The following is a 16,626-nucleotide window of genomic DNA, read 5'->3' as shown; positions in this document are numbered from 1 at the left end:
CCTCAGGATTCAGGGTGTTATGCTGGACTGGGGTAGGTGAGCATAGGCTCTAAGGAGAGGTGGAAATACAATTCAGTTCTTCCATAATTCATTAATCACATATTTGGCTGTGGTCACTGTCATCTCAGAGAAATAATCTCCAGGGATAAAGAGAAAGCTGAAACCATCCCTGCCTCCATGGGGTTTCTGTTCTACTAGATAGTGAGAATGGATCACTAATAACCTATTGTCCTGATAAAGTGCCAGCTGGAACATGGCGTCTGGGCAGGGGACAGGGAACTCAAGCTCAAGATCTTTCTTTGATGCAGAATCCCAAATGGAGGAAGAAAACATGGTCTTACCCTCCAGAGACAGTGACTCCTCCCTAGAGGATTCCAGCAGCAGCAGCTCTGAGGAGAAGGATGAAAATATGGAAGATAAAGATCATGGACAAGATTCCCCAGGATCACCTGGGAGAGTCAGACTGAGAAGTACCAGCATGCCTACAGTCACAGAGCTCTGGCCACAATTTAGGCAAGAAGAGGTAGGTTGGAGCCAAAAATAGTGAATACCAGTGGAAAATAAAAGACAGGGGATGACATCAAAATAGAAGTCAATACCAGTCAATTAGATAGTTACAGAGAGGAAAAGAGAGAAACAGACTAACCAGAAAACATAGACAGAAAATATAGAGTTGGGTAAATAGGAAGACCCCGATTTAGGAAAATAGAGATATTGAAGCACTGAAATAGGGGCAGACATAATGACAGACTCACTTGTAGATGTAGCCAGTAAAGTGTTTGAAGTTATGGTGAATTTTTGCAGCAACAAGAACCAAAGGAACATCTGAGTTGCTGGGAGGGGAAGATGAGAGGAGGACAACCCTCTTCCTTCTCATCACTTGGAGTAGGAGAGGACCCTGAGGAATTACTAAGTCCAACCGAAGGCCCAGTCCTCTTGACTTCTCTCTCTTTCTTTGCTGACAGAACTCACCTTACCAAGGGAAGTCAAAGCAAAGGCAAACAGCTGAAACCAATGATAAAGCTACTTAGGCTCAGTATCCAAGCTCTGAAAGGGAGGTGGGTGGGAGATAGGGATAGCAGGTTCCTTTTTGCATGGATCTCACCTGACCACTCTGTTGGAGAGGTTTCTTTGGTAACTTTCCATTTTCTATTACAGACTCTTCGTTTCCTCCGACTCTTTGATAACCAGAAGACACCATCTATGTGGCAGAGAGTCAGAAGGAGAATGAGAAGGAGGAAACGACAGAACAGACCTTCAAAACCTACCCCGGGAAGCCCCCAGATAGTAAGACCACCAGGCCCTGAGGAATGCTTAACAGATGATGAGGTAATGCAAGGATGGAGAGGGAGGGACATTTCCATTCCAATCACATTTCTCAGCCCAAACCCTGTGTCTACCCTCATAACTCCCTATCATTATAATCACCTTCAAGTCTCTCTTCATTCAGGTTACTTTTATCATTCCTATCCCACATCCATTTCTTTCCCACTCTCAGGCCCTTTTCCAAACCATTCTCTTTCCATAGTTCCATCCCCATTCCCAACCGTACCTAATTCACATCCTCTATTCCACCCTAGATAAAAATGAAGGCTCCAATGGTCCCTCAGCCTGACTCTCAATTCCAGGATTCTAACTCAGAGGTGGCCCCATGGCGGTATGGACCTGCCAAGCTTTGGTATGACATGTTGGGGGTCCCTCCCCATGGGAGAGGTTTTGATTATGGATTTAAACTTAAAAAAAAATCACCAGAAGAAGAGGCAACAACCCAAACAGACCACCCTTTGCTGAAGAATGAAAACTTTCTGATGATCACCCAGAAAACCTGGGAAGATGATATCATCTGGGATAGTAGAGATGTCCAAGAGTCCTCCCCTGATGCCAAGAAAGTATCTCAGGCAGGATGGATTCCCTCTCAGAACACCAGATCATTTAAAACAGGTCAGAGAGCTGGGACAGTCATGAAAATGGGGATGGGATGGGGATGTGTTTTGATCATGGTGACAGTTGGCATAACGATTGGGATGGAGAGAGGGGAGGAAATGCTGATAGAGAGAGAGCTGGAACTGGAGATGAAAATACAGATAAAGATGGAGTAGGGGTGGAGATGAAGCTGAGATGAAATTTGAGATGATCATGGGGATATAGAGTTGGAAATAAAGACAGGGATGGGGATTTGGGGAGGGATAAAAATAGACAGGAAACACGGATGAGAATGTACTTGGATTGAAGATGAGAATAATAAGTATGAGATTGGGGATGGAATCATATGATTGGGGCTGGGTCTGGTTGGGGATGATCCTAATGTAGCCATCCTGACTTTCATTCCACTCTTTACTCATTTTGCAGATGCCCGTGACCCATCTCAGCCTGGTCAGTCCATATTTGTCCCTGAGAATGAAGACCTTATTTATAACCGATGGGAAGACAATATTATTTGGGATGCCCAAGCCATGCACAAACCACTGTATCCTACAATTCTAACCATTGACCCAGATGACCAGAACATCGTGCTATGTATGATTTTTTTTTTTTATGATTCAACTCTATTGCATTACCTGTACCAAGAAATGACCGCAGGAGAGGGAAATTGTGAGAATCCCCAAATGACCTTGAAATACCTCCAAATTGGCTAACTTGGTGTGAGGTCCTGGAGAAATGGCTGTGGTGGAGAAAGAGCCCAGGGTAGGAAGGCATCATGGGGAAGCAGCTTGGGACTCTATTTGAAGATAACAAGCTCCTTATCATTCTGCTTTTCAAGCAGAAGCTAGACAACAATTTTTACTGGGTTGTGTTCATGGAGATTGCTAGAGGTTAGACAAGATGTCTCTTGGGGGCTCTCTCTAGTTTTGAGTGTAAGATTGAGGGGTTATGTGTTTGGATACCAATGAAGGCTCCATGAACTCCCAACACTAGGCCACCAAACTCTGGAGGTAGAGTGGCCCAGTGGGAAGAGTTCCTCATCTAAAGACTAAAAGATGTTGGCTCAAACTCTGGCTTCACCTTGCACATAGTAGGGAGGTCATGGAGAGTTATAAATCTATGTCTTCTTTTTTCACAGCTGATATTGAGGAACCTATAGAAGTAGAGACCTCATCTCCTGGACCTTCAACCCAGAAGGGCAAAAACATGCAAAAATGTGACGTGACTGAGCGCGTGAGTGTGTTAGGGCTCTAGTGGTTTGGGGAGGGGAGTATTTCTGAGAGTAAAGGAGGGAATCTGAACTGTAAGAGTCCTGAGATTAGCTAACCAAGCCATCTCTACCACATACACAAGGTATTGTTCTTCCTTTCTTTCTCTTCCCCCAAGAGAGGAAACCCACTGTCTCCTAATGAGAAATAGCTCTCATTGTTAGAGATTTTCTAAACCCACTTTTCTGAGACTTACACACATCAGTCCTAGCTCTGCCCTCTGTGGTGAAGCAGCACAAATCTACTCCCCCTTCCACAGGCCATCTCTTCAGTTGTCCTCTCTGGCTAAATATCAGCAGATTCTCCCCTAAGTGACTCTCTTAGGGTCTGATTTCCAGAAGGCCCCTCCCATTATGGCCATCTTCCTGGAAGCTTCCAGCTTACTTTGAAAGAATGATTTGACTCTCTCCTATCTTTTTCCTTCTTCTCCTTTCTTTCCTTTCTTTTTTGTCTTCTTCAACATCTCCCTCTCCCTCCTCCCTGTTTCTATATCTCTGTCTTTGTCTCTGTCTGTCTGTCTCTCTCTTACATACACACACACACACACACACACACACACGGAAATATTATTCTGTTTGCTACAGAGGACAGATGCCAGGACCATGTCTAAAAAGTGAAGACAGACAAATGCAGGATTAATGTCAGGATAAATGTCCTAACAACTTGTTACTCCAAAGTGTAATGGGTTGTCCCCCACCACTTTCAGCAGAGGCCAGATGTCTTCTTGTTGAGCATGTTGGAATGGGACTCCTTATTCAAGTGTGTCTGTGATTTGATGACTCCCAAGGGCTCCTGCAGTTCTGATGTTCTGTTATAAAGCTAGCATATCAGATAGTATATACATCCTTAGGGCTCTACAAGACTCTGCCTCCCCAAGGCCAATAGGCCTCTCTTCCTGGGACAAGATTACAGTACCTAAGGGTTCAGTTGCATCTCAAGGTCCTTTTGTTTAATTCTATCATCATCCCATTGTCTCTCCCCAGACTCCAGCCTGCGTGAAAGCCAAAGACCCCTGGAACCTGTCAAATGATGAATTTTACTTCCCCCAGCAGCATGGCCTCCAGATTTCCCTCAAAGTCCCTATAATCCAAGTGAGATTCCTAGACATTTTTTTCTTTCCCCCCTCCCTCTATTGGCTCAATAACTTTTCCAGGGTAGACCATCAGGAGTATCATGAAAGGGGTCCAGACTTGGAAATTCAAGGGCTAATCCCAGACCCCCCAAAGACAAGGAAAGATAGAGAAGCAGAAAAGAAACCCCCAAAAGAGATAGAGATAGAGCCAGAGGCATGGGGAGGAAGACCACAATAAAGAGAAAAGAAAAGATTCAGAAAGGAAGAGGGGAAACACAAAGCCCAGAGACACAGGGATGGGAGCAGAAACCAAAAAAGAGATCAATAAATATAGAGAGAGGCAGAGACAAAACAAAACAGATTCAGCTAGAATGAATGAGAGGAAGACAGAGGAAGAAATGGAAACAGAGACAAAATCAGTGAGGGACCCAGAATTAGAGATGAGGGTGGGGAAGAATAGAGTAGTCATCACCAGGATCCTTAGATTCCAAGCCCAAGGTTTGACAGTCTGAAGAAGAAGAGATCTCAGTGGTCATGAAGAAGACCTTCCTAACTTGGTCAGTTTGAACATCCCTCATGCTCTTTCTTTTCTTTAGCATTCTATTCCAGCACTGGAGCTACACTTCAGTCTCTTTCCTACCCACATGGGAGTTGAACAACTCCGTCTATTTCATCGACCACCACTCAAGCAGCTGGGCAGAGGCCCTCACCCTGTCCACAACTTGACTCTTCACATCCAAAGGACAGCCCAGGTAAGACCTCATCAGTCTTCTCTTCTGTCTTCATATTTCCTTGGCCTCACCTTCATTTGGGATCAGAAATGCTAGATAGAAAGGAGGAGGAGCTGCCTTGTGGTCAGTAGATGGGAATCAAGATATTTGGTTCTTTCTCTGCTTTGTTGTGGGTCTTGGGATAACTCCCTTGGGTCATGCCTGGTAAAACAGAATATATTGGAGGGAAGGATGTAGACTTGGTGGTCTCAGGGAAATGTTTTAGTGATAAATCTGTATAGCTCTACACTTGAAGTTTTATGAGATGGAAATGACCTTGATGTAGGACCAACTAGTTTGTTTTCTGTCCTCTCAACCAGAAACGGGAGCAGGAGCTGCAGGCTTCAGGAGGAGGTCACATGTTTTTCATGAAGACAATCCAGGACCTGAGTGGAAAAGATGGAGATATTATTCTGTTTGAATGGAGCGAGGAGAACCCACCATTCTTGAGCCAGGTTGGAATGGCTTCCCAGATCCAGAACTATTACAAAAGGGTAAGTCCTGGCTTTTGAACATGGAGGTTGACTGGAAAAGTGGGTCTTCCTCCTGTCATGTCATGAAGGAGACAGTTGATTTCCAGCCACAGAGCAAGAGGAGATGTCCCACCTGTGCCCAGTGGTGCAAATTCATGAGACTTCAGTAGTCATAGTCAGTAAATGCTCCTGCAGAGTTTCTCTCTCTTTGTCTTTGTGTTTCTCCAAGGGAGCATGTCTAGCTCTCTCTGGAAATGTGACATTCTCTTGGTCTGTTCCTTTCTTTCTCTCTCAGAGTATGCCTTTCTTTGTGCATGCCAATCCTTCTTTACCTTCAGTCCTTCTATCTTGATTCCACCCCTCTACCCATTTCTCTGTTCTTTCTCTTCCTTGTTCTCTCTCGCTATCTCTCCAATTCTATTTTTATTTTCTCTCCTCTTCCTGTTTTTCTTGGTTATCTCTTTATCTATTCACTCTTTCTTTTCTATCTCAATTCCTTCTCTATCTACTCCCATTCTTCTTTCTTTCTCTACCTGCCTCACTTTCTCATTTTTCTGCATTTCTTCTCTCTCCAATATTATTGCCATCATCATCATCATTTCTATCTCTTTCATTCTTCTTCAGACTCTCTATCTCACTTTCTTCCTTTGTCCCTTCCTTCCTTGTCTGGTCATAACATTATCAATTGTAATTTTCATTCCAAGCCTTGAGTTCTTTGCTTTGAATGTTGGAGATAGGTGAATAGAATAAACTTCCTCTGCATCAATCATAACCAAACTGATTTAAAAATTTTTTAAATCTGATAGTGACTCTTAAGATATTTCTTCCTAGTGGTTCATAGGGAAGTGACTGACAGAGTCAGACTCATATACTAATCACTTCTGTCCTGCACATATGTCCGCAGGAGGATGGACCCCTCCCATGTTAACTGTTGGAAAAACCCAGCACCCACATTTTTGGCAACTTCCATATTCATGGTTAAAAATCACATATCTAGGCGGCATAAAAGATAATAACCCTTATACTTGGACACCCCTCTCATGCTCCCAATTTTTACTTACCTTTTTGTTGGACCACTAACTATTACTACTTATTATTCTGAAAACAATGTAAAACTGTATAACTATTCATGTACTATCTGTAAAATCACCAATTGTATTTTTCTATCCCTTATGTCTACCACTGATCACATTGTTCTCTTGATACAACCACCATTTGTTATGCTTCCTGTAAAAACTTCAGGTCCTTGGTATTCAGATCCAAATGTTTATACCCTCCAATTGATTATGAATAATCTCAAAAAAGTCAAAAGATTTATAGGATGGCTTATTGCAGGAGCTATCACCCTAGTAATCCTTATAGCCACTTCAGTCACATCCAGAGTAGCACTCACCAATACTATACACACAGCCACTTATGTTAATAAAATGTAAGAAAATGTTCCTCATGCTTTAGGAACCCAGGAAATTATAGATTCAAAATTACAAGCCCAACTTGATACCTTAGAAGGTGCAATTTTTACCTAGGAGAACAGATATCAGTTATAAAAATAGAAAACCACTTTCAATGCCATGGAGGATACAAATCAATTTGTCATCCTACTCCCTTATAATTCTTCCCAATAGAAGTGGAATAGCATTGTACAACATTTTTTAGGAGTTTGGCATCACAAAAACATTAGCTTAGACCAGTAATTCCCAAAGGAGGCACTACCACCCCCTGGTGGGTGCTGCAGTGATCCAGGGAAGCAGTGATAGCCACAGGCGCATTTATCTTTCCTATTAATTGCTATTAAAATTAAAAAATAATAATTTCCAGGGGGCTAAGTAATATTTTTTTTCTGGAAAGGGGGTGGTAGGCCAAAAAAGTTTGGGAACCACTGGTTTAGACCTACACATCCTCCATCAGGAAGTATTGGCTCTGCCCCAAACACAACTCACACTGACCTCACCTGAAGAAGCTGCAACATAGTTCACAAGAGTTCTAGAAGAATTAGCCCCATACCCAAGAATCATTTTTTTCCCTAATAGAAATTGGAGTATTCATTCTTATTCTCTTTCTTTCATTTTGAGTTGGCATCACGTGCATCTACCTTGGAAAGCAAAAACTGATTTCAAGCATATACTTACTCCAGCTACGTTTGTCTGATTTAAATAAAAAAAAAGAGCAGATGTGGGAGCAGCACAAGAAGATCAGTGGCTTCCATGCCCAAAGCACCGCAGGATTTAAAACTTCTGGGTAGATAGGAAGTCATGGGCTTTCCATTCAGCAAGACTGTGGAAAGAAGCCCAGAAAACCCTAGAATGCAAGATCTCTGAGTAGCCATTAACTTAGAATCAGTAAGACACGTAGCTTTCCCCTTAGCATGAACCCAACCCATTTTTCTTCCAAGTGACCTGATATTCTGCCAAGAAATCACTGGTGCAAGAATTTCATTAGGAGACTTTCTAGGGAGTCACCCACTGAGTTATCGAACCCAGCTAGGTAACCACACATTGACATATTGATCCATTACAAATAGAAAACTCCTGTCTGAAATCACTGAAGTAACCTATATTCATTATCCTTATCTTGTGAATCATTGTTTCTGTATGAAGATTACCTAATCCCTTTACCTATGTCACTTACCTTATAAATTGTAGACCCCAACCCAATAAACTTTTGTCGCCACTCTAAGAAGCTGTCTACATAGTTCTTAGTCGGCACAGACCCTCCTGTAATCCCAAAATACATCCTTCTCTCCCCAGCTCGGTGACCTATGAAGCTGTTTTCAGAGTCAGACTCTGGCATAATAGCATAATGAAGGAAAATTTTGCTGCTAGTCCCCCAAATTCCATAGCCATTACTTTATTCTGAACTTCAAGGACTCCCCAGACCAACACTGACTTTCCTTTTAAGCTACATAGCCATATCTCCCTAGAACAAACTACTGTGGTCAACCAGACCAACATGATTATCCCCTCTAGTTTTCTTCCCTTCCTTGGAGCAGTTATCTCTCTCTTTCCCCTGTACCTCTTCTTCCCCATTCTTTTATCCTTCAAAACTCGCCCCTCACAGAGAGATCTCTTGGTAATGGGTGCATGGGACTGCTAGATGGTACAATGTATAGAGTGTTGGGCCTGAAGTCAGGAAGAGTCATCTTCCCGAATTAAAATATAGCCTCAGATATTTCCTAGTTGTGTGATCCTGGGCAAGTCACTTACCTCTGTTTGCCTCAGTTTCTCCTCTGTAAAAATGAGCTGGAGAAGGGAATGGCAAAGCACTCCAGTATCTTGGCCAAGATAATCTCAAATGAGGTCATGAGGTCACAACACAACAACAAATAACCACCACCACCACCACCAACAACAACAAATGGGTGCATAAGTTGAGGGGAGCATTGATTCAATAGACTTGAGAGGGTACTGCCCGGGGATCCTGGGAGTTAGACAACCACAAATGGATAGTTCCTTTGCTAAAGCTCTCTTCTTTCTTGTCTATAGAAAATTGGAAGGGACCCTGGACCTCCTGCCTATAAATATGGGAACCTTGTATTCTGTTCAACCTCACCCTTCCTGGGGCAACTCCATGCTGGACAGTTCTTACAGGTAAAGTATTGTCTTATTTTGATCCTGGACCTATATGAGCTAAGGCTCCACAGCTAGATGATCTGAGCATTACAACTCTCATCATCTCGACCCTTCTGTCTCACCTCTCTCTTTCTGGAATTCCATTATCTTTGCTTATCTTTACCTCTTCCATTCCTTCTCTGAGTCTGTCTCCCCCTCCTTTCTCCCTCACTATTTCTGTCAAAATCTCTCTCTTTTTCCTTCCCTCCCTCTCTGTCTCTCTCTGTCTCTCTCTCTGCCTCTCTCTCTTCTCCTCTCCTCTTTTCTCCTCCCCTCTCTCCTCTCCTCTGATTCTTTTTCTTTGTGTCTATCCTCACTGAAGAGAAAGGAGTGAGTTCTAACAATTATGGGAGAGAAGGCATCCCAAAAGAATTCTGTCAGGAGGAGACGGCACTTGAGAACTGTGAAGGAAGCTAGAGATTCTGCCAGGTGGAAGTGAAAACTTAAGTGCCTTCCAGATATAGCTCACAGATAATGCAAGTGTAGGAGAGTAGGAGAAAGTGGGGAATAGTCAGGCGACTATTTTGGTTGGGAGGCCCTATGGGAGTGCCATTAAGCCAGTGTGCCAAAGTAGATACATTCTCTTCTCTTAATAGGCTTTGGAGAATAACCTTTTTAGGGCTCCCATCTACCCACATCGGATGGCGGACACAGACTTCTTGGTTGTGGTGACCAAAGCAGGTTATTTTCTGAGAGAAGTGAAGGACATATTTACTGTTGGACAGCAGTGCCCACTGTCTGAAGTTCCTGCCCCCAACTCAAAAATGGCAAAGAATTATTTCCATAACTTCCTCCAGGTAATGTGTGGGTGGGGTGGGGGAGGTGGGGGGAGGTGATGTGGAGTTGGACATGGGGGGATATCTCAGGTATAGGGCTGGCTCCAAGAAAACCAAGGGCCTTGGGATCTCTCTGCTGCAGTTCTGCTTCTCTAAAGAAGTGTGAGAGGATCAACATGGGAAAGGTTCTGAAACTCGAGGTTGCCTGAGCTGACTCTGATTCCTGAAAGGCCTGGGAACCCAGGTCCCACATTAGGTCCCAGAGGCTAGTGTGGGAGAAGGAATTCTGTTCCTGGAAGCTGGGAATGGAAAAGAATTAGAGATTGCCAAATCAGACTGGGGAAGGGAAGGAGAAGATTAAGGATGATAGGATGACCTCAGGAACTTGGAAGAAGAGGGTTACAGGTCTCAGGCATCTGCTCCACAGCCTTCTTTCTCGCTCACCTTCTTTTTCCACCCTTCAGGTTTTTATATATAGGCAGTTTTGGAACAGCCCTTTCAGACCTCGGAGGATTCGCATGGAGGACATCCGCAGGGCCTTCCCCATGCTTTCTGAGAGCAGCATCAGAAGGAGGCTATCTAAGTGTTCAGATTTCCATCGGGCAGGTAAGAGGACAAATGCAGAGGGACTACAAATGGTAAAAGGAATGATAAGGGGTAGAGAAAGAAGGGCTGCTAGGTGGCAGGGGGCAGCCTTCAGAAATGGCCTATCAAGGAAGATGGGAATGTATGGGAAGAAATATGATGAGCCCCAAATGCTAGGATGAGGCAGTGGGGAGGAAGCATGAAAAAAGGTTTCCTGCTAGAGTAACTGGTAGTGTCTTTCAGGGATCTATTTTAATTGGTGGGTACTGAAGGCCCAATTTCGCCTGCCAAGTGAAGAGGAGCTGAGGGTCATGGTGACCCCAGAGAAATGTTGTGCTTTATATAGCATGCTGGCTGCCCAGCAACGTCTCAAGGTCGGTATGTCCATTTGCTTGGTGAATGGGGGTGGGGAAGGTGTCAGGGAATGGGAGAAGAGAAGTGATGTGGGGTCATGGAATGAAGGCTGACCTGAGCATCAGTTTGAAACCTGGTTATACTGCTTAAAAATTGGACCTTGGATTTATTGGCTTCTGGGGACATTTCCTGCTATAATTTTAGATCTTCTGAGAAGTCCCTGATCTTAGGCAGGGAAGATGGCCCTGTTCAAAAGGGAATCCCCATTTCTCTTGGGGCCATTTGTATTCCATACCTGTCTTGTGACTGTCAGTTCCTCAAGGGAAGGGGCTATCTTTGTCCTCTCTTTGATAAGCCCAGTGCCTGGCTCATAGAAGGTGCTTCATAAATGTTTATGGAATGATTGAATTACTAAATTGTGACATTTGTCTCTCCAGGATGCTGGCTATGGGGAGGTATCTCTCCTAGACACAGAGGGGACCAATGATGAAAACACATATCTGGATGATGAGGTAACTTTGGGTCACCCAATCTGGAGTATGAGACTTAACTCTGACCTTTTGAAGCCCCTGGATTGAGAGGGAAAAGGGAGGCTCTACTCTTGGAGATTCCCAAAGGAAGGCCTAATTTATGAAGAGGAAATGATTTAATTCCCAAGTACCATTTCCTCTCAAATATTACTCCCTTCTCTCAATTAGTCTGGCACTCACCAAGCCAGGTACAACCCTTACTTTCCACTGGGAGAAGTCACCATTTTGGAGAGGTAGAGAATTGGGGTCAGGGGGGAATCTTAATTCTGAGCCTTCCACTCAGACTAACCTGGATCCCTTGCCTTGAACACTAGATCCAGGCTGCCCCGTGGAACACAACTAGGACCTTCCTAGCAGCCACTAAGGGGCAGTGCCTTCTGGAAGTGACAGGAGCAGCTGACCCCACAGGCTGTGGGGAGGGCATCTCCTATGTCAAACTCAAGGTGAGCTGACTGAACCTCAGTTGGGGAAAGGATGGGGCATGGGAGAATTCTGAGTTGGAAGGGATGGAAGCAAGGGTTGGAGAAATGTAAAGGAAAGGGTGAAGAGATTGGGCTAAGAGTAGTGGGATTGGGATTGGGTAGAAACATTATGGATTAGAGGGGATGGTGGACTGAGGAAGATGTGGAAGGATAGTGTGTGGGCATGATGAAATAAAGCCACTTGGCTTGCTGGTTAGGGGCTGGGTGATCAAGGATGGACTGATTGGGAGCAGAGGATGGAGAAAAGGAAAGAGATCATGAGAAGAATTCTTAGAGGGTGAAGGATGAAGGGATCTGGGGATGAGGCCTGCAGAGACACATGACTTGAAGCATAAATGGTGGAGAGATTCTGGTAGAATCGTGCCAGGATTGGGTTATGGAAAAGAGGAATGTTGGGCTGACAACTGTTAAGGTGTAAATCAGAGAATGATACAAGGAATCTTGGTGTGGGGATGGGGAGGTATCCCTCAGGTGGTTGAGTCATGCCCCAGCTGTCTAAATCTCACTGTCTCATGTTGCAGCAGGAGAACAAAACCCATTTGGAAGCCAAGAGGGTGATGGGCACTAATGCGGACCTTCGACGTCTCACCCTGAGGGAAGCTCAGAAGTTACTGAGGATATTTGGGGTCTCTGAAGAGGAGGTGAGTAGGTATTTCTGGTGGCAGACAAGCATTGGTCTAGGGGCTATAGTTCTCCCTTTTCCCTAGGGATGCCAGGAGCAAGAAGGCTCCTGGGAACTTTTTGGGTCAACAAAGTCCCTGCTGCCCACTAAGAATAAGACTCCAGGAAAAGACTCCTCTACACTCTGCAGATCTCCACAGTCTGGTCCCCAGCTACCTTTTAGGCCTAATTTTCTACTCTTCATTCATGTCAAAAGAGCCTTCCATATAGAAACCCCCTCTATGCCTTGGAATGAGTGGTCTTCTGGGTCTACAATGCCATTTTACTTTATCTAACTCTTGTGTTACTGAGCCACCTTCCAAGATCAGCTTCCAAGCTCAGGCATGACCATGTTCTATGGGAAGATTTTCCTCAGTCACTCATTACAACTCTCTCCTTCTTGCCATTATTCTGAAGCTACTTTCTATTGACTTCATCGTTTACATGCATTCTTCTGGGTTACCCAGAGAAGAGTGGAGACATTGGTCTCTCCATTTCTCTGGCCTCAGTTGACACTATTCAACCCACTGAGACTAACTCAATGAGTAATTCAGTCTACCTTAGCCCCAGACAACCTGACATGTGAAAGGAGTCGTGTCACTTTGGGACACAATTTGACTCAATTTAACAAACATGTAGAGTACATCACTCATTATGTGCAGAGCCCCATCCTGAGGGCAGGGGATACAAAGGGGACTGACAAGGTTCCTGCCTTCCTGCTGCTGAAATTCTAATGGGGGACAGGATATCCATCAATATGAGTTAAAGGAAAGACTGGGAGTGAGGAGGAAGGAAGATACACAGTGCTATGGATGAATTTTGGGACCCAGGCATGACTTGCCACTAAGTGGAGGGCAGGTGAGAGATGGTGGAGGAAATGAAGGAAGACTTTAGAGAAGAGGAGATGCCTTCCTTGAAGGAAGAAAATTATTCCTACCGATAGAGATATAGCCAGAGTTCCTTTGAGGCATGATAGGGTTTAGGGGCCAGGTAGCCTAAGTGAAGGGAAGGAGGTGGAAGAGAATCAGAGGCATTTGGAGAAAGTTGGGAGACCCCAAAACAGATCCTTTCCAGGACAAGCTCAAAATAGATATTTTCTCCCATGTCTGCATCAGATCAAGAAGTTGTCCCGCTGGGAGGTGATTGCAGCTGTTCGAGCCATGTCTACTGAGAAACTCAACTCAGGGGCCAAGCCTGGAGCCCTCACCAGATTTGCACGGATGTCCCAGTCCTCAGGATCAGATCAGCAGAGATACTTCCAGCAAGAGGTCCAAAGAATTTTTGACCTCCAAAACAGGTATGGTTGATAGGTGGGACAAAAATAACAGGATCCAGGGCTGGGAAGGGATCCCTTAGTTTAGAGGGGGAAAAGAAGGGAATATGCCCTTGGGCATCCTCATGGAGCTATCCTTTTATACGTGACTTGTTTGTGTATCTCTGTGAAAAGATCTTAAGTTCTCTCCAAGATTGTATTCATATAGCTCCGGGATTCTCAGGGAGGGTCTCTTGAGTTGTATGTCTCTGTGTGTAGTTTTGCATCTACCTCCATTTCTGTGTGTGTTTCCTAGTGTATAAATAGAGATTTTGTACCTTTTGAACTATGTTCCCCAGAATTCCTTTCTGTTTTACCCAGCATCCTTTTCCTTTCATTTATGTGTGTGCTTACGTTGTTTTTTTTTTTCCTACTTTTTTTTTTAATTTTAAACCCTTAACTTCTGTGTATTGACTTATAGGTGGAAGAGTGGTAAGGGTGGGCAATGGGGATCAAGTGACTTGCCCAGGGTCACACAGCTGGGAAGTGTCTGAGACCAGATTTGAACCTAAGACCTCCCGTCTCTAGGCCTGGCTCTCAATCCACTGAGCTACCCAGCTGCCCCTTACGTTGTTTGTTTATAAGTTCTATAACTCCACCCTCTCCCTCTTTTCTCTTGAAACTGGGCTGGTTTAGCTAGCTTTTAAAAAAAAAACTTTAGTTATTATTAATAAATCTTATTAAATATAATACTTAGAATATTGGATATTAATTTTGAAACTCACATAAGTCTGTTTTTCTGTCTTTGTAAGTCTCTAAGACTCTCTGGGTGTGTCTGTCTCAGTGAGAACATCAGCGTCTCTCTAGGAAGATCTCAGTGGCCCTCTCTATGCCTCAGCATCTTTCTCTATGTCCCTATCTCACTCTGTCTCTGAAGATAAGTATGACTTTACTTCCTTTTGAGAGTATTTTTGGGTCTCTCTGCCTCCTTGGGGCTCCTGGAGTGTGTCTGAGCACCTAGGTGTCTCTCTGGGAGTGTCACATGTCTCTGAGACTCTTCAGAGGTTTTGGAAGAGCATGTGCATGACAAAGTTTCTCCCCCCTTCCAACTGCACATGTGCTCACCTCTGGGTGGCATGTTCCTTCCTCTGTTATATACTATCTTCCCATCTCTATGTCATTGGATTCTACATGCCCCAAGGTACCTTTGGTCCCTGATGGGAGAGGTTAATCCTAGGACCCAAGACCACTAATCAGACTGTCTAAGACCAATTTAAGTTGAAGCCAGGCTTTGCTCCTCACAGGACCCCACCAGATTCTCTAATCCTTCAGTGTGTCTGTGATTGCCTGACTAGTGCTATTAAGATTTTCAGTTCCTTGCTCCAATTTCCTTTTTGGGTGAAAGTCTTTCAGAACATCTAACCTGAAGGTATGTTCTTTCTGGTAGAGGACAAATGTGGGTCATGATGCCTAGGCTACATTCTCCAGTCTACTTAACCATCCTCTTTTGGTCTTCTCAGTGTACTAGCTTCTACTGAGGTGCTGTCCACAGACACAGACAGTAGCTTATCAGATGAAGAAAATGATCAGGTGGTGGACAAGATGTGTCATGAAATTGAGAGCTTGCTGGAGGGTACAATTAACCCTAAAAAGCTGAAGAGACAGAAGGAAGAAGAGGAGTACCAGGAAATGAAGAAACTTCTGCTTGGAGGAGATGGGGACTCTCACCTTCAAGACAAAAGCATGAAAAAAAACCAGGGTATGGGATGGAGGAAGAAGTGGGATGTCTTGGGGGGGTGACATGTTCATGGGGGAAGTGGGAAGTGGGATGGCAAATACCCTTAGGTGAAGCAGAATAAGTTTCCTGCACAGAAAGTTGAGCGTTCCACAACTTTACAAGTACCTCTGAAATGTCATGGTTCTCCTCCTTCTACCTCTTTTCTCTTTCTTCTTTGTCTCTGTCTCTTTCGTTGTCCCTCTTGACCTTCTCATCTCCATGTCTCACTTCCTCTCTTCATCTTTCTATCTTAGTCACAGACAGGGGCTCAGGCACCTTGGATCCTGCAACTCTGATTATCCACCGAACATTTATTGATGAATCTGGCAAGAAGTATGTGCGGAGTGAGATAGTCCAGGACCCAGCAGTGATCAAAGCATATATTCATGTGAGGACCACGAAAAGTGAGGATTTCATGTAAGGTCAAAGGCATAATTGGAAATGGGTTGAGGATGGAGGTGAAGGTGGTGTTGGGAGTCATCTGATGAGGGTAAACTGGGGCTATGTGTGAAGAGGGCTATTGACTAAAGTTGAGGGGGAGAGCTCAGAAAGAGAGTCTTATTGATTTGGGAAAAAAGCTTACTAAGAAGGACTTATAGGTTTAATCAGGGAAATTAGATCCTGGGTTACCAAAGAGGTCAATGTTACATGAAGTGGGGAAAGGATTCTTGAGCTAGCTTTGGATCCAGAGTGTGCTGTGTGATCTGGAACAAATTATTTCCTCTTTGGACCTTAATTTCTGCCTCTGTAAAATTCAGAGCATCTAGGTGGCACAGTGGATAGAGACAGGAGTCAGCATATCTGAGCTCAAATCAGTCTCTCATACTTCCTAACTGTGTGACCCTGGTCAATCCCATTTTTCCTCATCTGTAAAATTCAGCTGGAGAAGAAAATGATAAACCACTCCAGTATCTTTGCCAAGAAAACCCCAAGTGGGTTTGTGGAAAGTAGGACAGTGCCTGAACAACAAAAATGGGTGTGTGACCACAATTGTGCAAATGATATCAATTCTTTGCATTTTTTATTTCTCATGATATAACAGGGGATGAGTGTCTCTGCTCAGCATGCCTCCCTGAACTGATCCTATTGATGGAAA

The 16,626-nt window shown here is 44.1% G+C and overlaps 1 protein-coding gene across 1 annotated transcript in view; it reads left to right on the top strand.

The window, feature by feature from the left end:
- Positions 1-253: 253 nt before the first annotated feature.
- The window catches only part of LOC123240790 (transcription initiation factor TFIID subunit 1-like), a 50,420-nt gene continuing 34,047 nt past the window's right edge, over positions 254-16,626 (top strand). The window contains exons 1-18 of the mRNA XM_044668508.1: positions 254-523; positions 1,159-1,329; positions 1,581-1,941; positions 2,350-2,517; positions 3,062-3,156; positions 4,175-4,282; positions 4,860-5,015; positions 5,354-5,527; positions 8,989-9,093; positions 9,711-9,911; positions 10,355-10,496; positions 10,719-10,849; positions 11,267-11,341; positions 11,674-11,802; positions 12,369-12,482; positions 13,617-13,798; positions 15,274-15,512; positions 15,785-15,947. Coding sequence (XP_044524443.1) covers positions 254-523; positions 1,159-1,329; positions 1,581-1,941; positions 2,350-2,517; positions 3,062-3,156; positions 4,175-4,282; positions 4,860-5,015; positions 5,354-5,527; positions 8,989-9,093; positions 9,711-9,911; positions 10,355-10,496; positions 10,719-10,849; positions 11,267-11,341; positions 11,674-11,802; positions 12,369-12,482; positions 13,617-13,798; positions 15,274-15,512; positions 15,785-15,947 — 2,984 coding nt within the window. The remainder of the gene's footprint in view (positions 524-1,158; positions 1,330-1,580; positions 1,942-2,349; positions 2,518-3,061; positions 3,157-4,174; positions 4,283-4,859; positions 5,016-5,353; positions 5,528-8,988; positions 9,094-9,710; positions 9,912-10,354; positions 10,497-10,718; positions 10,850-11,266; positions 11,342-11,673; positions 11,803-12,368; positions 12,483-13,616; positions 13,799-15,273; positions 15,513-15,784; positions 15,948-16,626) is intronic.

The sequence above is a fragment of the Gracilinanus agilis genome, chromosome 3, assembly GCF_016433145.1.
Source record: "Gracilinanus agilis isolate LMUSP501 chromosome 3, AgileGrace, whole genome shotgun sequence".
Classification (NCBI taxonomy): domain Eukaryota; kingdom Metazoa; phylum Chordata; class Mammalia; order Didelphimorphia; family Didelphidae; genus Gracilinanus; species Gracilinanus agilis.
This window is presented reverse-complemented; position numbering and strand designations above follow the sequence as displayed.